Genomic DNA, 21735 nt, shown 5'->3' with positions numbered 1-21735 from the left:
TCTCTGCCTTGTGTCTAAATGCCTATAGTTGTATTAATTTAAAGCATTTGACTGCTATTGTGAGGGTTTTTAATTTTTATAGTTGCATTTACATAGTACATATCAAAGGGGTTAAAATGTTTTTCCCTAAAATTCTATATTGTTAACATGTTGTCTACTTTGTTTTAGTATTTGTATTGGTGGTATTTGGAACTGTACTGAACATGATTGCCCAGGTAATTTTCTTTCTCTCTTAATGATAACTGTCTCTCAATGTGTAAGATATATTTTTATTTTTAAAATTAAAATATTTATTTTTTGACATCTTAATAAGAAAATATACTAAAAGTGAAATAAGCAACACAAAATATGTCCTAAACGTCCAACCATTAACAGTGCAATCCTAAGGATTTATTCAGAACTAAGTTCCATTTAGTTCAATTTAGTTAGTTGGGAGTAAGCCCCTTTGAGTAATATCGAGCTAAGTATGCATAGGATTACTGCCTTAATTTGCTTAGCTCTGGCCACACAAAAAACACCCAAAGTATTAGTATTATTTTGATTTATTACCTGTCTTTCTCCATAAGGTCCTTGGGCGGGTCACAGAGTCATAGAATAGTAGAGTTGGAAGGGGCCTATAAGGTCATAGGGTCCAACCACCTGCTCAATGCAGGAATCCAAGTTAAAGCATACCTGACAGGTGGTTGTCCAACTGCCTCTTGAATACCTCCAGTGTTGGAGAGCTCACCACCTCCCTAGAGTCACAATAATTTTAAATTCTATATTAAAAACAATTTAAAACAAGCAGTTTAAAGTAGAAAGTACTTCTAAATGATGCTCAGGTTTAGGTATTTATTTGTCTTTGGAAGAAGGAAATTCATAGTTTGGTGCTATTAATGGCCAGATACTAGCTGCATGTCAGCTTACACCATTGCACATGTACCCATGTAGAAAGTTAGCTCTCATTAGCTAGACAGAATTTACTACATATCTGATCAGAAGTTCAGTAAAGACTGGTAAAAGTTTTACCACAGCATAGCCAGATGATGCAGTTAGTTTCATATTCACTGTGATAAGTTTGCAAATGTTGAACACTGGCCTGATTTGGATGATTATACCTCAGTTTAATAATCTGAGATACAGATGAACCTTTTGCTCAAGTGTGAAGGCCTTTGGTATTCCCTTTGTATGAGCCATGATTAAATCAGGAAGTCTCTAATTATAGTTGTCCATTTCCTCAGAACCAGCTTCAGAACAAACCTTAAAGTCAAACCATGGTTTAATATCTTGGCTTGTTGTGACCAAACCGGAAAGTATGGTTAATTAGAGACTTCTTGGTTTAATAATGACTTGTGTGATGAGAAAAATGAAGCAGCTGCATGTGTGAGCAAAATGCTTGCTTGCATCTCCATTGTTAAGCTAAGAAATATTTGTCTGAAGTGGGCCACTTTCTTCTGGAGCCACCAACTGAGAATTCCTGTATCTTCTACTTACTTACCATCATACAGATAGTAAAACTAAGAGTATATGCTCTGGTTTGAACTTTCTGTCTGCAATCTGTAAACACATGCAGGTGCATGGAAGACCTTGTGGGGCTTTTAACATTTTCCTCATGAGCAGCCTCTGTACACATTTTGAAGTTCTCCTGAGTTTCAAAAGCAGATTATTTATTTATTATTTATAAATATATTTGTATACTGCTATTTCACTTAAAAACGTCAAAGTGGTTTACAACAAGCAAAAAAGCCCAAAACCGTACAGTAGCAACCATTAAAAATACACTATAGTATAAACAAATATCAATTATTGTAAAAAGACATCTTCTTAATTGCCTGCATAAGCCTGGCAATACAGAAAGGTTTTCAGCAGGCATTTAAAAGTTAAAACGGAAGGCATCTGCTGAATCTCTGTTGGCAGAGCATTCCAGAGAAATGGGCCGATGACACTGAAGGCTTGATCTCGTGTCCATGTTAAATGAGCCTCGCCAATTCAGGGGACGACAGGGGCCGCTCCTGCAGATGATCTCAGTGATTGAGATGGGATAGAGTTAGGGTTCAAGCAGTCGCTAAGATACCCTGGACCTAAGTTCAGAGCTCTGTAAATTCATACAAGGACCTAGTGGATGGGCAGCCAGTGCAGAAGTTTTAAGAGTTGTGTCACACGTTGTCACATTATTATGAGTATTGTTTGGGCAGAGACTAAGAAATACATAAAAAAAGGAAAATTTCATTCAGAAACTCAGTTCTATATTCAAACTATCCTGCATTTGTTCTTATTGCTTATAATGTGATCATTTATTATTATGTTCTGATTGTTTAAATGATTACTCTTGCTATGGAAGCTGTTTTGAGGTCATATAAATATACTAAATAAACAAATAATAATCATCTGTTTCTCTGTAATAACAGTTTTTCTGTTCACTGTTTTTGCCTTAAGCTGAATGTTCAATTGTTGGTGATACCCATTTTACCACTTTTGATGGTCGCCATTATACTTTCCTTGGGATTTGTCAGTACATTCTGGTGAAAGGCACTGGGAAAGACAAATTCACAATTACTTTAGAGAAAACTCCTTGTGGTCAGGTAAGATCATGTTTAAAATAATTTTTCATGGTGATAACTAAATACCTACAGAGCCAATGAATTAATTAAGAGGATTAGCAATAAAAAAATCACTCTTTTTCTTAATATTGAGTATCTACCTGATCATAACCTGGATTTTATTTCATTTGTAAGTATTGCCTTTTGTAAAACCAATTGTGCCTTTTACTGAGATTAAGTCTACAGAGTTTTTCATTCACGCATGATTGCACAAGCATCTACATATTTGGTTACAGTCTGAGCAGGTGTCTTAGACAGATAAATGCTTTTGGTGACAGGGCTGAACAGGTTTGATATACTGCCAACCAGATAAGAGGCATTTTGAAGCTGACTGAGATATATATTTGACATTTTATAAGCTCTCTCATTTTTGTTTTTTTGAAACAATAAAACTGAGAGCTCAAAGAATATTAAAATATTAACAAAAGGGCATTTCAGCTGGTGGTTAGTTAAATCCAGCATATCCTGAATTTGCTGCAGCATTAACCTCTTCCTCTTGCATATGAAACCATTCTTTGGGTTTAATGTTTATAGCTCATGAATAGCCAATGTAATGTTCTCCAGAAGTTGTTGGACTACACCTCCCATCAGCCCCAGTCAGCTTGGCCAATGATTAGGGATGATAGGAGGGTGCCACATTGGCTACCCCTGTCGTAGTTTATCTACCTTTTACTTGGTCAGTTGAGATGACTGCATTCCATGAGCAAAAGGAAATTTCCTTCATTTATTATCTCTAAAGTGAACTTCTTTTTAATGGTATGTTGTAGCTCTCTCTTCTAGCCCTGATACTAGTGCAGTGTAGTGGCTGCAATGTTAGACTTAGATTGGGGAGACTAGAGTTTAAATCCCCATGCAGCCACAAGGTTCACTGGGTGACCTTGGGTCAGGCACCATCTCTCAGTTTAAGCTACTCACATGGTTGTTGGGAGGATGAAATGGGTGGTGGGGAGACATTGCCCTCTTCCTTGGAGGAAGGCCTAACAAAAATGGAATGTTGCTCATAATGGAATGGAATGCAGTTTAGTAAATATTTGTCTATATCTTTCCTGTTCTTGTGCCCTTTCCCGGCTCCTCCAGAACCTTGATCATGTCTGCATTCAGTCTATTACACTAGTTCTTGAAGATGACATAAGCAAGCAAGTGACTCTGAACCGGGGTGGTGAAGTTCAATATGGTTCTTCCAATCAGGGTTTGCGCCTAAATGGTAAGACACTTATACAATACCTTCCACTGAGGTTCATATTACTTCTTTTCTCACTATCCTGCTTCAATTAAAATATATGAACGTTTATGTTGGTGTGTGTGTGTGTGTGTGTGTTTTCTCATACCTGGCAGAAAAGATGAGTTATATACTACTTTTTTTAAAAAATGAGCTAATATCAGTTCATATGTTTATATAAATCAAGGTTTCTAGGTTCATAAACCTCTTTTTCAGTTTGGGAACAGAGAAATGGCCAGATTTATTGAAGACATTGATAGATTAGTACACAGACTTCACTCGTCATGTGAACTGAATTAGCTAGTTGGCCCACATCTTGGGAATTCTATATGTGAAAGCAAAAACGCATGAAACGAAGCAAGTTTTATAGCCCTAAGCCCTATCTTGTTACAGTTAATTGATATATTATGCTTTCGGCATTGAATGATTAGCATACACATTTCACTCATCATGTGAACTGAATTAGCGAATTGGCCTACATCCCCAAGGTTTTGTATGAGAAACGAAATATACATGAAATGAAGCACGTTTTATAGGCTTCTCTTGTCACAGTTAATTTATATACTGTATCATGCTTTGGTCACCTTGTCAGGAGACTCCTCTCTGGAAGTATTTTAAGTATCTTTTGCTCTGATACATCATATATAGCTGCAAGGGAGTATTCTGTTTAAAGTGTCTGTCACCTGAAGCTGAATTAACCACAGGGCCCTCTTAGATAACTTCTTGAAGATAAACTTGAAGGTTTATTGTGTGTGTGTCTGTTTCAATTACACCCCTCTATCCTGATAATATCTTATATTACTTTAATAAAATAATGTAGTCTTGCTCCTCTGGACAGTTATTTAAATTTGTTTGGGGAATTCTCTCACATTTTGTTATGTGCAGGATTTGTTGAAGTGCAGAATCTGTCTTCATTGTTTGTGCAGCTGAAAACTAAATTTGGTTTAAGAATTCAGTTTGCTAAAGATGGTGAGAGAATATATATTCAACTGAGTGCTGCTTGGAAAAGAAGAACTCTGGGTCTATGTGGAACTTACAATGGAAATTTGAGAGATGATTTTCTGTAAGTTTGATCTATACCATTACTTCATTATTCATTTAGTTAGCTGTCTGCTCAACCCACATGTAAATCCTGGGTAATGCTGTGTTTTGAAACTAGACATAAAATATGCACCAACATACAGAATATAGTACTACGCTTTATTGGATTAGCCCAAATGATAGGAGAGTAGAGCTTTTCTAGATAATGCTTATGCTTCGATAATTTCCTGAATTTACATAACTTAACTTAACTGTATAAAAGCATCCAAGCATGATTCTGTATGCCCTTGCTGTAAGGTCTTGGCATATCGTGGTCAAGCATCAAGAAAATGTTCGCAGGTGATCCCGAGAGTATAGCAGAGGAAAGGGCAAAAAGTATAACCTTATTTAAATAACTCTCAAGCTGTTTTAATGGTTGAAAAGGCAAACCTAGTTGCTTGAACTTTTCTCAGTAAACTATGATAAGCCAATGTTCTCATGTTTCTCAGTAAACTAAAGCCAATGTTCTCATGTTTCTTTGAAAACCCCCCAGCCCAAATAGACATTTCAGTCATGGAGAACATGTTTTATGCTCATGTTCCACCACATGTACACTTCTTGTGTGTGGTACAAAACCAGCACCATGTGATAGAAAATGCATAAAAAGCTGTGAAAGGTGTTTTTTTTTTAAATATCTTTTAAAAATAAGTCTTCTCTATGATCAACTGGGAAGTTATTGCAGTCACTGTCCTAAGCTTGCAACCGAGTAAGTCTCCATACAAATTTGGGTTTCTTGCTTGTAATTAACTAAGATTATGTATATTCTAGAGTAAAAATTTCCATCTCCCAGTCCATACCTGGATATTTTTCTCTTCACATAACAGAGAAAGCAATAGAGGAGATGTTCCAGGGGCGAAACTTAAAATGCTAATAGCCTGGGAAAGGACAATATGCACTTGTCCCCAGCCTGTGAGAAACTCATAATGTGTGCCATGCATTACATGAATTACTCCATGCATAATGTGACATAATGCCACAGTAAATGTCATTTTGTACAGATTTGCAGTGGCATGCCAGAAGCTAAATTGTATCTATGGCAGCAGATGCATGGAATTGACTTGTCTCAGGCTGTCAGCTAACTCATGCAGGCTTCCCCAGAGCTTTTCCTGCCCCTGTCACGCATACAAAGAAAATGTAAATGGATCCTGGTTCCAGTAATATCTTGCTACTCACATAAACGGCATGGCTGTGTTGGCTTGATTTCTTCAAACCATATGGTGACCACAATTACTAGACTGGTGCTCACTAGTCCAGATAGCAGATGGATAGAACTGTAGGATCAGCGAATGCAACACAGGGCACTTGGAGAAATGTCAGGTGAAGATCTGCACAGCATGGTTCCTCATTTGTGTAGATAATCTGTTTGGGGCAGTTTCAGTTTAGTACACACACATCCTAGGATAGGAGTAAGCAAACGTAGTACCCTTCAGATGTTGCTGTACTACAGCTCCCATCATCTCTGACCATTGGCCATGCTAGCTATGGCTGATGGTAGTTGGAGTCCAACAACACCTCTGCCCCAGGCAATGTTGGTGCAAATAAACAGAGTATTCTGTCTGATATTCATTTTCTCTTGGGCAGTTTGATTCATCTGCTTAATCATGCTCATTTTTCTCTTCAGTTCTCCAGCAGGAATGATTGAAGGAACTCCACAGCTTCATGCCAACGCATGGAAGGTTTCGTCAGCATGTTATGTGCCTGTCAACATCCCCGTGGTTGATCCTTGTAACATTAACCAACAAAATGGTGCGTTTGTACTTTGGGATTTTGATGTAGAATTATCATAATCACTTTCTTAGATCCCTGTTCTTTTCTGGTGTTTGGGTGTTATTGTTTCCTGCAGATGATTTGGGGTTGTTACTTTGATCTCTTCTTTAGATGCAGAATAATATCTCACCTGCTTGTTTAAATCCCACTGATGTAAATCGCCTTCATATACACCTAACTTTCTTATTTGCATGCATTATGTTTTGGTCAGCCTGCAATTAGGGGATGGTATCATCCATCTTTACTATTTATATTTGACCAAGAGATTTAAAATAGTATTAGTATTGCTATAAGCCAAATATTGTTTTTCCTTAGTCGGGTATGCAACCCAGTGTGATCTCATCAATCAAGAACTCTTTGCTCCATGTCATGTCTACATCAGCCCAGGATTATACTACCAGCGGTGCCGCTTTGATGCTTGTAAATGTGGGAGCAGCTGTTTGTGCAGTGCTCTTGCACACTACACCTATGTATGCAGCAAGCACGGAGTAACTGTTGACTTCAGATCTCATGTCTCATACTGTGGTAAGTCACTGAACACAGAAATGGCTTTCAAAACATTGAAGTGTTATTAGGATGTATGCATTCTTCAAAAAACAAAACAAAACCTCTATTCATTTCCGAATGTGCCTGAATTAGTAGCCCTGTGCTGAACATTTACTCTCTGAATTCCTCTGCTCCTTGATTAAACCAGTAAGATGAAGCAGGTACTAGACTGGTCCTGACTGGTCACTGAGAATTTACCAGCCTCTCAGTGTTTGCTAAGAAGCAAGTGATTTAATGTATCACAAAACCAGCCTGATGTAGCTGTAAATTTAGAAGCAAGAAACCAGCATGCTAGTTTGAAATGCCACTCTATAATCTTCATCTAACATTTAGAATCTTACTATTGGCTGATTAACTGTGACCATAATATACAGCTGGAAATTAATATACTGCATGGAGAACTAAATTTATCAATGGCTGTAACAACACTGATATGAGCAAATGCTAGCTTACCTGTTTGCATGTGTGACACAGGAGGAAGAATAAAGACATTGTGATTCAGTAGCCATTGAACTTGGAAATAGTGTTGCAGTTAGATAATTTTAGACTCTTGATGTAATGATCTTATGGGGCTCTCCTCTTTCCATGATAAAGTCCATTGTTTAAGTGGGTCTGCTCTAAATATGACTAATGTTGGATGTCACCCAGTGGTCCCTAACCACTTTGAGCTGCTTTTCATAGTCCTTGTTATACTTCTGCATATAAAATACCTCCTTTAAGAATGGAATGTATGCATCAATTGCAGTGTTTGCAGGCAAAGTATGCAGATGTATGTACTGCAGCTTGAAAGTTCTTCAAGGATAGAAAGTGGCATTCTTCACAATGTCTATCACACTGCTTCACAGTAGGATTTGAAGAACCCACTTCTTAAAATTGAAAAAAAAAAGCTAAAGCTGATACCTGAAAATAAGTTGTATTGTTGTAATGTCCAAGTTAACTTGTGGGTTTTATGGGGGGGGGGAAATCAAGGGGAAGTGAATACTGATGGGTTCATGAGCTATTGAGCCTATTGCAAAGTGTTAGTACTAGTGTACAAAAAATCTGGAGTCCAAGTTCATGAAATATTGCCTCTTTTAATATCAATCATCTTGGGCCTTATGACTAGCAGGCTCTGCTGGTGGTGCTACTGCAGGATTCTGCCTGGCTGGTGTTGACCCATGACAGGGCCTTCTTGGTACCGGTTCCTCAGTTATGGAATATCCCAGAGCTTGGAAGATTACTTTTAAAAAGTAATAAATTACAGTTACAGTTACATGGCCCAAAAAAGTAATAATTACCATTGCAATTGCTCTGAAAGTAACTGATTACTTTACTTTTCCTCCAAAGTAATCACTACAATTATATTTCAGTTACTTTAAAAAAACACACCTACAAGGTGCTGGCCTTGTCTGCTGCACATCTAAGTAGCCTAAAACAACATTAAAAATAAACAAACACATACAGAGGTAGTAGAATAATAATTATTATTCATAAGATAGCAATGGTGCTCTCTCCGCTGGTAAGGGAGGTGGAGAGGGAGGCAGAGGCCACTACTCAGATCTTTGCGCGCCAAATCAAGTGCAACCCCCCCACTCAGCCAGCGAGCATAATCTCTCTCAACCACCTCCCGGACCCTGCCCTGCCACCAACTAAGGGACACTCACTCAAGCAAACATTTTCCCCTGAGATGCAAAAAAGTTAAAATACTGCAAATGCAGCACAGTAGCCAGAGAGGGTGGTGGAGGCCACTTTGTGTGCCAAGTGCAAACACAGTATACTCACTCACTCACACACACACAAACACACACACACATGTTGTCATCTTTCACCTCCACAGTTCTTTATCTCCGTTCTGCTTCTGCCTCCTTCTCCTTTATCCATGTTCTTGCCCTCCGGGTCCTTTTTCCCTCCACTCCACTCTTTACCACCACTATCCATTTTTTTAAATAATTGTTTTCTCCACTCCACCCCATCTTATTCTCCACCTCCTTCCTTGTCACCTCCTACCCATCCACAGAGCATGAGGAAAGAGCAACACTGCACAGAAGCCCAGTTTGAGGCACATGATTTTCATCCACAAATCAGAGGAGCAGAAAACTTCCCCTGCTTCCCCCCCAAGTAATGCCCAAAAGTAATTCTGGAAACATTACAATTACTCCACAAAAGTAGTAAAATTACTCCTATTACAATCAAAATGTAAAGGAATTACCTACTCGTTACTCAAAAAAGTAATGAATTACAAGTAATTTGTTGCTTGTAACTAGTTACTTCCAAGCTCTGGAATATCCTTCCTGGTGAGATGTGGATTTAAACAAAATTTAAAAACATTACTCATCACCCTGGCATTTGGGATCTGAAAAGCACTGTTTCTGGCAACTTGAAATGATTAGTGGTGTTTGATTTGGTTTTTTAAAACTAACTAAATAATGTAATTATATTGCTTTTATTGTTTTGTTTGGGAGGAAGGGTGGGATGAAAATTGGGTGGAATTTGGTTAAAGGGTAGCAATACATCTTGATGTCTGGGCCTGTATTTTATTTCTGACAGTCAAACAATACATTGTTTCTCCATAGCATTAATGTGCAGAAGTGGTATGCTGTTCCACCGGTGCTCCTCTTTCTGTGAGCACTCCTGTTCTTCCCTTTCTTTTTTGGATGTTTGTGATCATGACTGTGCTGAAGGATGTAACTGCCCTGATGGAAAATACTTTGAAGAATCTATCAACTTTTGTGTGCCAATGTAAGTCATTATAAATTTATTTTACTTCAGGTTTTTTAAAAATACGTCATAGCTCCAATGTATTTTGGGTATTTTTCCTAATTCTGAATATTTTTCCTAATTATTGCTAAAATTGCAGAGTTGAAATGGACTGACCTCCCAATTGTCTTACACAGATTGACTGATGTACTCTGGATCATTCACAGACAAATTCCATCTCTGCCACCAAAAGCAAACCTAGCCTGGGGGAGAAATTCCTTCCTTAAATTCCTTGCTCAATCAGGCTCTGAGCATGAATAAAACCTATCTTCCAAGGGTCCCTAAAGGAAAGTGTATTGGCAGGCCAAAATCTATGCTGCCAAGATATTTTGGTGCCTAACTAGAAAATCCAGCATTTACTCAGCATGGTTAAAATATAGTTAGATAATGGATGGGTTGCTGCCATTTAATGGTACATCAGCATCTTTCTTCTGAGACTGGACACCTCATGTTGCCTAATGGCAGAATCAGTCATGTCTAGTCTAAAGATTCCTTCCCATAGTTGCACTAATTCTTGGTTTATCATAATTTCAATGTGCAACAGATTCCCAAGCATGCATTCAAGTCATATTAGAATGAACTACCAATGGGTAAATTAGTAACAAAAAGAAAACAACATTTCCGCAGAACTACAACATGCACAAAAATTCAAATATATGTAGTTTTAAAATTAAACCACAAGTATTCTCTCAAGACAAATGTGCACGGTTAATATTAATGAGCAAGTCAGTGATGATTTCAAAAGATATGTCTCCTGTAACTACTAGGATGTGATGGATGAATTACCCTTATACCACATTCTGTTCTATAGTGCTTTATTATAACTAAATTAATATGTTTTGTTTTATCAGAACTAGTTGCCGATGTTACTATAAAGGCAGAAGTTTTCAGCCTGGGGAAATTCTACCCACACCATCAGGCTCATGGTAAGTATCAACAGTAAGAGTTTCATTTTTATATTCATTACATACAAAGGTGTTAAATCTGCAGGTTGACTTTTGTACGTATCATTTTGGATCTTCAATTCTCCATGAGATCAGTTGCTTCTGGAGCTATGTTAATTGCATTTAAAATTTAGATTGCTTTCACAACCATGCCCTTTACTGATTTTGGTTAACTTTATATTTAGTAAACCTGTGACATATTATGGAACAATAGATGCTATTCCCTAAACTTTGAATCGCTTTACTTGTTGGATGCACCGAGGACCAATTCGCACAATCACTTCTATATATGATGGCTGTCACTGTATGGAAGTCTTTGTATGAATACTATGGGATGTGCAGGAGCAGGGATGGTTTATGTTTCTGGTGGAAATGTGGACTCCATGCTCTACCCAGTTTATGTGCATGCCAATTTGGTCATGTGAGACTTCAGTATGAATTCAGTTAGCAGATCCTAACATCAGTCGTACATGCTCTGGTAACCTCGCGACTGGATTACTGCAATGCGCTATACGTAGGGCTGCCTTTGAAGACAGTTCGGAAGCTACAGCTTGTCCAAAATGCGGCGGCCAGATTAATAACGGGGACCAGGCGGTCGGAACACATAACACCTGTTCTGGCTCGCTTGCACTGGCTGCCAATATGCTTCCGGGCTAGATTAAAAGTGTTGGTTCTAACCTATAAAGCCCTATACGGCGCGGGACCACAGTACTTGTCGGAACGCCTCTCCTGATATGAACCTGCCCGTACACTACGCTCTACATCGAAGGCCCTCCTCCGAGTTCCGTCTCATAGGGAGGCTCGGAGGGTGGTGACAAGATCTAGGGCCTTCTCAGTGGTGGCCCCCGAATTGTGGAACAGTCTCCCCAAAGAGGTGCGTATGGCGCCGACATTGTTGTCCTTTCGGCGCCAGGTTAAGACCTTCCTCTTTGCTATGGCGTTTTAATATGTAACTTGTTTTAGTTTTAAATTTTGTTGTAATTGTTTCTGATTTCTTGTTTTTACATATGTTTATGCTGTATTTTATTATGAGATTTTGAGATGTTTTTGTATTTTTATATTTTGTTGTACACCGCCCAGAGAGCTAATGCTAGTCGGGCGGTATAAAAATCTAATAAAATAAATAAATAAAATCCTGGAGATTATCATCTTAGAGGAGAGGAGGGGCTGGTCAGGCTTACATGATTTACTTTAAGAAACAATTTGTACAAGTTGATCCTCCATCAAGTCCAGTCCTCTGTCTTCTTCAATGGTCAAATATTTTGATGTTTAAAAGGTCATGATTATTACATCCCAAAGTTGTTCTGCATTTAGTTGCATTATATGATGAACATTATTATTATTTACTATATAAACAAATAATTTTTAAATATTAAATTATTAACAATGTATGTGTGTTTTTATGTACACTGACTAGCCAGTGTCTAAATGGAACAATGAGATGCACTGAAGCTGCTGCAGTTCCTGCAGGTAACAAAATTCCCTTTTTTACTTTAGAAGAAGAGTTCTCAAATGCTTTTTAGCCAGTTTTTCTACTGTAGATGCAGGGACTGTATGTTCTAAGGAAGGGTATTTGGTTTGAATCCCTGCTCACCCAAACATTTTCTAAGTAGCCATTGTTTTTCATTCCTCATTCCCATGTCTCCCTAGTGTAAAGAACATCAGTCAAATTCAGTTTAGGTCTATAGAAATGTGTATTCAAAGGAACAACCTGGAGGATATTTGAATGGAACCAGATGAAATATTAGTTTTTGCCCAGTATCTTTGATATTCTCACCATTTTTATTTTTAACCCTGACACAAGTGGGACATAGTTCCGAGTATTAAGTTTAGCACTGTGACCTAAGGGTGAATTTGGAGTTACGTTCAGTGAGACCAAGTACATAATAGATTATAGACTTGCTAATGACTGTGCAGATGTAACACTGCCCAAAAACTCTTAACACATGTAAGAGTTAATTAGAGGTGGTTGTCAAGCAAATATACATTTTATTTTACTAATTTCATCTAATACAATGCAAAGCATAATTTATATTATTTCAACATTTAATCCTACAAATAATTTATTTATTTATTATTTGATTTATATCCCGCCCTTCCTCCCAGCAGGAGCCCAAGGCGGCAAACAAAAGCACTAAAAACACTTTAAACATCATAGAAATAGACTTTAAAATACATTAAAACAAAACATATTTAAAAACATTTTTTTAAAAGCTTTCAAGACTTTTTTTAAAAAAGGTTAAAAACATTGGTTTAAAAAAAAAAGATTAAAAAACATATTAAAAAGCAATTCCAACACAGAAGCAGACAAATAATATTGTATAGTTTCATATATCCCAACTTGACTAATGTGACCAGAGCAAGCTCCATCAACAATTTAACATGTTTTAAGAAACTGATGTTGCAATTTACATTGAAAAATGTAAAATTTGAGACACAAGAGTTTTTGGTCAGTACTTGAAATGAGGACTGCTTTGAAGCTTAACATATCAAGTATCTGTCTTCATGTCTGACTTGTAAAATTCTGACAATCCTGAATACTTTCAAATTGAATTCATTCAGACAATGTTCACTATCAATCAATCTTTATTGCTACAGTCATAGACCCAATACATTCAAATAAAATACACTAACTATCCTAGTTCAGAACAATAGTACAGTATACAGTATTACAGTAAGACATCAGGTCCGTCAGGAAGTCCGTCAGGAAGTCCATCCGGAGGGGAGAATTCCCCCCTTATGGATTGGGCAAGAAAGATAAATTTGGCAACAGATAACATGATATCTCTATTTGAGGCTGACAAAAGATGATGAAGTAAAAAGTCAAGCGGTTTATGAGGAAACTTTTTTGTGATAGGAATTATGAATTTAAGACGTTCAGTAATGTATAATGGACACTCAGAAAGAACATGAGAAAGGGTTTCAATGACTTGTACATTGCAGGGGCACAATATTTTTTCATACGGTAGGCCCCGGTATCTCCCTTCCAATAGTGCAGAAGTCAGGCAGTTAAATCTAGCCTTAGTAAAGGCTAGTCGATATTTAGGGACAGTAAGAAGATCCAAGTAAGGAGTACAAATCAGCGGCTTAAAAGTCAAACCGAAGTGTATAGGGGAGCATATTGAAGTGGCTGCCGTAATTGAACATTGGAGATCTATATCTCTGATCCGGGCCAGAATAGAATATTTGGCTGTCTCTGGGTCTTGAGATGATAGATACTCCAAGGAAAAACCAATAATTGCAAGTTTAGTAGAAAACGTTTTTGCCCATAGGGAGGAAAAGGGATCCTCCCACAAGAGTGGAGGGTAGCCTGCAGAATACTCAAATGACAATTTGGTCCAATAATTTAGGGCTATAATCCACGCTTGGGCCTCAAGCGAGATTTGGCCTGATTCCAGTCTAAGGGCTGCAGACGGGACACATCTTGGGACACCAAAGATTTGTCGGAGGAAGATTGAAAGTACAGCCTCTACAGAAGAGTTAAAGGCACGAATCCATAATGGGACTCCATATAAAAGTTGGGGAATTAGTTTAGACCTAAAAACCTGTAGAGCTGCCAGAATATATTGTCCTCCTTTAATGAAAAAATAACGTAAAATGCCCTTTGCCGAATTCCGAGCAGTTGTAATAGCAGCACTAATATGAGGGGCCCAGGACAGTGATGAATGAAACAAAATGCCTAGGTACTTAAATTGAGTAACCTGAGCAATTGGATAGGAGTTAATCATCCATTCAGAAACTGAGGGGCGCTTAGAAAAAACTAAAATTTTAGTCTTGGAAAAGTTTATAGTCAGGTCGTTGTCTTGACAGTATAACATAAAGACTCGGAATAGACGTTTTAAACCCACTTTGGACAAGGATAAGAGAGCAGCAGCATCTGCATATAACAGTAGGGGGCAATGCTGGCTCGCTAGTTTGGGGGGATGAAAGTCTGGTGAATGACACCTGATTGATAGATCATTCATGAAAAGGTTGAATAAAAGAGGGGCTAATATGCAGCCTTGTCTAACTCCTTTTGTTGTAGGAAAGGTTTTTAAAAAAGGTTAAAAACATTGGGGTTTTTTAAAAAAAAAGATTAAAAAACATATTAAAAAGCAATTCCAGCACAGAAGCAGACAAATAATATTGTATAGTTTCATATATCCCGACTTGACTAATGTGACCAGAGCAAGCTCCATCAACAATTTAACATGTTTTAAGAAACTGATGTTGGAATTTACATTGAAAAATGTAAAATTTGACACAAGAGAGTTTTTGGTCAGTACTTGAAATGAGGACTGCTTTGAAGCTTAACATATCAAGTATCTGTCTTCATGTCTGACTTGCAAAATTCTGACAATCCTGAATACTTTCAAATTGAATTCATTCAGACAATGTTCACTAAAATGGCTGAAGGATTTCAGCAAAGTATAAACAAAGTATTGCATTGTAGTTAGCAAAAAATGAAGCATTTTAAAGTTCATTTGATTTCAAGGAAGAGTTAAACATAGGCTGATCTCATGTAGTTTGCATTTTGTATTTGAAGTTCACATATGCCCTGAAGAAAAGATCTACTATGACTGCCGATCTCATGTGCCTGGCTTACCATCTGCTGGAGTAAGCTGTGAGCTATCTTGTGTAAATCTTGCCATGAACTTCACCTGTATACCATCCCCACCATGTGTGAGTGGTTGCATCTGTCCTCCTGGGTAAGTGCTTTTGAGAATTAGCATACTGAACAAGGAAATTATACTTTTGAATTTGATATATTTTACCACACTTACCACCATCGTCAATGGCAAGAAGTTTCAGGGACTAGTACTATAGGTCTTTGTTTCCTTTAGATCAGAAGGTTTTGGGAACTTACTTATTTGTTACACCATTTGCGTACCACCCAATTAACAATGTCCTCTAGATGGTTAACAATAAAAGGTAAAAACTATATAAAAACAATGAATGTGAGCTCTTAAAAGAAACAGAACAAAACCCACCACACAGTGCAAATTGGGGTGCCACTGCTAAAAAGGCCCTTTTCCTGCTAGGAACCTGCTGTACCTCATTTAGAAAGGGCACATTGAAAAGAGTCTCTGAAGATGATCTTAGGGTCTAGGTAGGTAATTGTGGGAATAGGTGGGAACCAGGCCCCAAGCCATCTAGAACATTAATGGTTAAAACTACCATTTTGAATTGGGCCTGGCAAATACTGGTAAAATATTGATCTGATCTGATCAGAACAGCTAGTCCCAGTTAGTAATCTTGTAGCCCATGTTTTGAACCTGTTTAACTTTCCAGACCATTTTCAAAGGCTTTATAACACATTGCACCAATCCACACAGGAGATAACAAAAGCATGGATAATGATATTAAGAGTATTTCTGTCCAGATAGGGCCACAGTTGATGTATTAAGCTGATAAAAGCTACTCTGCACCATTGAAGCCATTGTGCCTCCAATAACAATGATGAACGTAGGAGCACTCCCAAATTGCAAGACTGATCCTTTAAGGGCTGACAAACCACCTTCTAACATCACTTTCATCTTATCCGGATTGACTCTCCGTGTATTGGCCCTCAGTCCAGTCCATTACTACACCTAGGCACTGATTCAGAACATCCACTGCCTCCCCAGGAATAGATGAAAAGGAGAGAGACAGCTGGGTATCATTTGGATACCGACAGCACATCAGTCCACATTATTTTCCAAGGTAGTGCTCCTGTTTATGATGGTTAGCATTTTGTCCTTGGGAAAACAGAATTTTTCTCTTTAGCTACGGAAGGAATTTGCTTTCCTTCCAGCTTCCAATTCTATGGTGATAGAATAAAAAGCTATGCAGCTGTTCAGATATCAAGGGTGCCTATTGGATAATGCCTGCAACATCAGTGGCAATGACTGATACAAATGCATCCATGTCTGCACCATTTTTTTGGCCCTTTTAAATTTAATCATTCATTTTAGCAGGTTTGTGTTTTTTCTTCTTCTTTGGCAGTTGACTATTTCCACTATCCTGTTGTACCACTCAGACTTGGGAGTACTCAAGAAGCCTTTTGAAATCAACAAAAATGCCTAGAACGTGCTTTGCAGACTCCCTTAGCAATACTTTGTCACACACCTCTTTTGCGGACGTTCTGCATACACCCTATTCAGAAATAAAACTTCCATTTTTCCTGAACTAATATAATGCTAGCAATAGAATGAAGAGTTTTTTTCTTGCTTTTTTGTCATTTGCAAAACCTAGACAAATGAATATGGTTATAGCAAATGTTGCTGTCTAAAAATTACATTTAGGTTTAAATAATGTTGTATAAAATACACAGCAAAACTACAGTGTTTGCAACCTCAGGTAAGTAATCCCTAACTTGTGCTTTGTACAATAAAGAATGGCAGGGCCAAAGTACACAGATCAATGGAAGGCTGTAATCAGATCGCTTGTCTCTTTAAATTTCTTTTAGATGCAGCCATAGGAGGACAGGGACTGTATGGGATTTGGTTGATGGAGCTGGGGAAGGCGTGTTTAACCATTTTCCTTGTGCCATTTTCCTGATCTGAATTACTCTGCTTCCACCTCCACTCAGCCTGTTATTTCTCTTATTAGGGAAAACATACATCCATTTTTCCCAACGGCAAATAGTTAGCAAGCAGATTATTTTTGATCAGCCAAATTATGAAAGGTTGAGATCCTCTACATCAGCACTGCAGTCCCAATCCCATTCCAATCCTATACACAGATACAACTGCTTTTTAAAGGGAATTAAAAGAGATGGGAGACCCAGTTGCAGATCATCTACTTTGACCTTCGAACTGTCATCTGTATCTAAAGCAGCCTTTCCCAACCAATGTGTCTCCAGATGTTGTTGGACCACAACTCCCATCAGCCTCAGCCAGCGGCTGAGGCTGATGGGAGTTGTGGTCCAACAACATCTGGAGGCACACTGGTTGGGAAAGGCTGATCTAAAGTAACAAAGTGGGTGTTGAGCTCGTGGACACACTTGGAAGCATTAGATAATGTCTTTGTCTTTTGTAGAGACGTAGTACAGCCAAAGATAATTAGGGAGTTAAATGACTCCCATCTGTTTAATTCCAGACACTGTGTGGGTGAGGGTTGCGCGTGTGCCTTGCCCTCATACTGCCAGGGAAAGTTGACAGGAAGACCCCTCAGCAGGCAGGTGCAAACTCTCAGCCGCTAGCAATTGTACAAATCAGTAGCCATAATATTCATGAAATAGTGATGAAACCGGAATGAAATGTATGACATCACAATGTCCAATGCGTGTTAACTTTGAAGTAAGCCCCTGTGTTCAGTGGGATTTACTACCAAGAAAGTGTCAAAAGATTTCAGCCTGAATGTCTGAAGCTGAGTATATATTCTTTTTGGGGAAATTGTATAGGTCAATTATTAAAGATCAGAATTGGTAAATCATCTTAAATACTGATATGGCTGGCAGACTAAATCTGCCGTATTATTCAGACATTCACTTACTGGTACAGAACCTACCTCTTCTGCTTTTTATGAAAGGATTACTACAACTACATATGGATGTCTGTCTGTTTTGAATGCATGTTTCTGTTACTTTGAAGGATGGCAGAGCATAAAGGAAAATGCTATGTACCTGACAGTTGCCCATGTACCTGGAAAGATTGGGAATATATGTCAGGTGAAGTGATAGCTACCCCTTGTTACACATGGTAAGCGCTCTTGGTTTTGTTACTGTTTTGAATGATACAATTAATGTTAGTATTAGAAATAGCATTATGGGATCATATCTGTAGTCTCTGACTCAGGTCATATGATTAAAGATGAATAACATTTAAAAAATAACAGTTGAGTGTGACAGAAGTTAATAGAATGTTTAAGGAAACCAACTAATTGGCAAAAAATGGAAATAAGTTAACAATGGAACCATATCAAAGAATGATGTAGGTCCTATAATCTGTCTGCTTTTCCAGGGTTTTAACCTGAAGTATGGAAGTGCAGGCATCATTTTTAATGACATTGTGCATGGAGTTGAAATATAATTTGGTCACAAAATTTATTTGCTTCTTATATGTAATAAATGTCACTCTCAAGTGATTATGCAACAATAAAATATGCAGGATGCCATTATCTTTCAGAGACCCTTCCCGATACGAACATATCTGGGCTCCTTAGTGATCACCGGAAGCCCTTCTCTTGGTGCCCCCTCTGAGGGAGGTCCAGCAGTGGCAACAAGGGAGAGGTGTCTGTGGAGTGTTCTGTCCAGTGAGGTCTGCCTGGCATCAACACATATCTTTTTGCTGACAGATTAAAACTTCTCTTTTCCAAAGTATTTGATGGATTATGACAAGCTGGTTGATGGCCTATTGGATGAAATATTCTTATTGCTGAAGGTTTTGTTGTTTTCTGCTGGGTGTATTTGCAGGTTATTGGAGTGGTTTTGTTGAAATGTTTTGTTTTATACATTATGCCTTTTTGGCTTTTAAATTTTCTGTAAGTCACATAAAGACTTTTGTAGTAATTGACTAATAAGTCAAGATGATGATGACGACAACGTGAATTCAACCTTACAAAACTGGATGTTGATACCTTCTCTTTTCTTATTTATACTTCTGCAAGTTTGTTTAAATCACGTTGGATGGTGTTTGAATATGCTATAGATAGGTGAGCTGCAGTGTTTGGCCATTGAAATATAAATGTACTCTCTATGGTTCAGCTCAGGTTTATGCATCTATTATTCATTTAAACAAATTATGTCCCACCTATTTCTCCAAAGACACTGAAGGAATAACAAATAGTAATAAAAAACAGAATAAAACAAACATAGTCCGTTTAAAAACCCTACACATTCAATTGTACATGCTAACAATATCCAATCTGTTTAAGAAGTTTAGCAGCACAAAAATAACATAGAGCTGAGTCAGCAAAAATGACATAATTAACCAAATGGCATGACATGTTTTAGCTAGTATGAGAAGAACAAGCAACAGCAAGCCTTAGAGCTCATATGTTTCCCCTTCTCATTCTCCAGTGTGATAACGAAGAGGTATTTTGAATCTTTGAACCTGACAAACTAGGTAAATCTTATGGTACTCTTGAAGCAAGTGAACTTCAAACCTTGAATTATGGAGCTTCTTTGTTTAAGCAAACCCTGGTTAACATTAACCATAATTTAGGATTCAGATGACACACTAAATTGGAGTTAATTGGAAGCAAATGTGGTCATGCTGGAGAATGAGAGGGGAAGATATAGTGCATGAGACCACAGCTTGCTGCAGCGTCTTCTCATCACACTAAATGGTAGTTTTGCATTACCTCCAAACAAACACAGCCAGTTGTATATAGTGTTGGAATGTATGAGGTTCAACTCCAACTTGTGGGTTGAGGCTGCATGGGGTTAAAAAGGGTAGCTAGAGAGGAGACCTCTTGGTTGCTAGGCTATACCTATCTCTTTGATCTCCTGCTGTCTCTCCCTTCCTGCTAGACTGATATGCAAAGGATGTTGATCCCAGTTCCTTCCCTCCTTCCCAGTCTTCTTTCTCTCGAGAGGGGAGCAGACATCTTTCCTTGTCTCTCCCTCTCCTCCAGCATGAGGGAGAGCACTGAGTTCAGTGCTTGCTGCTCCAACATAGCTAGTTAGCTAGATATAGAACTCTTTCCTATCAAGCATGTACTTCCAGAATAAAGTAGTTATTTCTTATTTTAAAGCTTAAAGTCTCTGTCTGACTAATTTACAGGGAAGGTAGAATCTTAGCAAAGATTCAAACACACACACATAAGCTCGCTCAATACTCTCCGTTCAGCTACACAACTCTGCAGGGTCCTACAGGACATTGGGCCCAGGATCCTATATATAGTGCAATGCCATTAAGGACACACAATTTCATTAATGTCGTGATACAGGCTTATTTCAGAGCTAAAAATACACCATATTTTCTTCTGCATGTCTGCAAAAGAAGTCTAGGAAGCCTACAGTGCTCTTTGGTGGAGGGACCTGTCCTGTTATATCTGTGAAGTACTGTACATACTGATGACGCCATAGAAATAAATATAACAGCTGTACTGTTCTAAAGTCTCTCTTTAATCAGTATTTCAAGAGAGTGTACATCTTCATTTTCAACTCACAAAAGCTCTCCAATCAGAAGTTCTTGATTTCCCCCCTTCACAGTGTTTGTCGACGTGGGATGTTTAACTGCACATATTATCCTTGCCCTGCTGTATGTACAGTCTATGGGGACCGGCATTATTATACTTTTGATGGGCTAGAGTACGATTATGTCAGTGACTGCCAGGTTTATTTGGTAAAGGTAAGAAGACTTGTTTTTACTGTTTTTCAGTTTCTTATATGTAGATTATTGTATTGAGGTTGGATGACTGTTGCTAGCAACTGGAAGACTTTATAGTGGTTACTCCTTTCAGAGGGCATTATGTAAGACTAAACCAGAACTTCATTTCCTTTTTCTGGAACTGGTAGAGAGAAGGAAGCAAAGAAATCAGTGAGAGATGCTAGATCCCTCTTCTTTACTCCTGAATATGTTTTTGCAAAGGGGATGATTTGCCTCTGTATTTGGGAACAAGCTTGTCTCTGTGTAAGTGACTGTAGAGTGGGCCCAAAGGTGTATCAGCAGTGCAGGACCTTCCTGTTATTTCTCCCTTTCCTCTCTTCCTCATTCTGAGTGTGTTGAATTACAAGTTCTTTCCATCATGGAATGCCATTTGTAATCAGCAACATGGATTTTAGAATGCATGGTTTGATCAGTTACAAAAAGTAGAAAAATCTTTTGTGCAATAATATTTTATAGAGCCTAAAAAGATCTTATAGTTTAGGCTATGTCTATAGTAGCCTCACAGAGTCATAATTTATTGAGTTCTTTGGCTAGATGCCCTAGCAATTTAACTGGCATAGGTTTGTAAT

The 21735-nt window shown here is 38.1% G+C and overlaps 1 protein-coding gene across 1 annotated transcript in view; it reads left to right on the top strand.

The window, feature by feature from the left end:
• Positions 1–21735, top strand: part of OTOGL (otogelin like) — a 123347-nt gene that overhangs the window by 3995 nt on the left and 97617 nt on the right. The window contains exons 5-16 of the mRNA XM_061639651.1: positions 169–215; positions 2416–2561; positions 3657–3783; positions 4684–4861; positions 6500–6624; positions 6961–7170; positions 9744–9909; positions 10779–10853; positions 12289–12341; positions 15397–15559; positions 18425–18532; positions 20989–21127. Of these exons, the coding sequence (XP_061495635.1) occupies positions 169–215; positions 2416–2561; positions 3657–3783; positions 4684–4861; positions 6500–6624; positions 6961–7170; positions 9744–9909; positions 10779–10853; positions 12289–12341; positions 15397–15559; positions 18425–18532; positions 20989–21127 (1537 nt within the window). The remainder of the gene's footprint in view (positions 1–168; positions 216–2415; positions 2562–3656; positions 3784–4683; positions 4862–6499; positions 6625–6960; positions 7171–9743; positions 9910–10778; positions 10854–12288; positions 12342–15396; positions 15560–18424; positions 18533–20988; positions 21128–21735) is intronic.

The sequence above is a fragment of the Rhineura floridana genome, chromosome 8 (genome assembly GCF_030035675.1).
Source record: "Rhineura floridana isolate rRhiFlo1 chromosome 8, rRhiFlo1.hap2, whole genome shotgun sequence".
Taxonomy (NCBI): domain Eukaryota; kingdom Metazoa; phylum Chordata; class Lepidosauria; order Squamata; family Rhineuridae; genus Rhineura; species Rhineura floridana.
The sequence above is the reverse complement of the archived record's forward strand: the minus strand, read 5'-3'. Positions and strand labels throughout refer to the sequence as shown.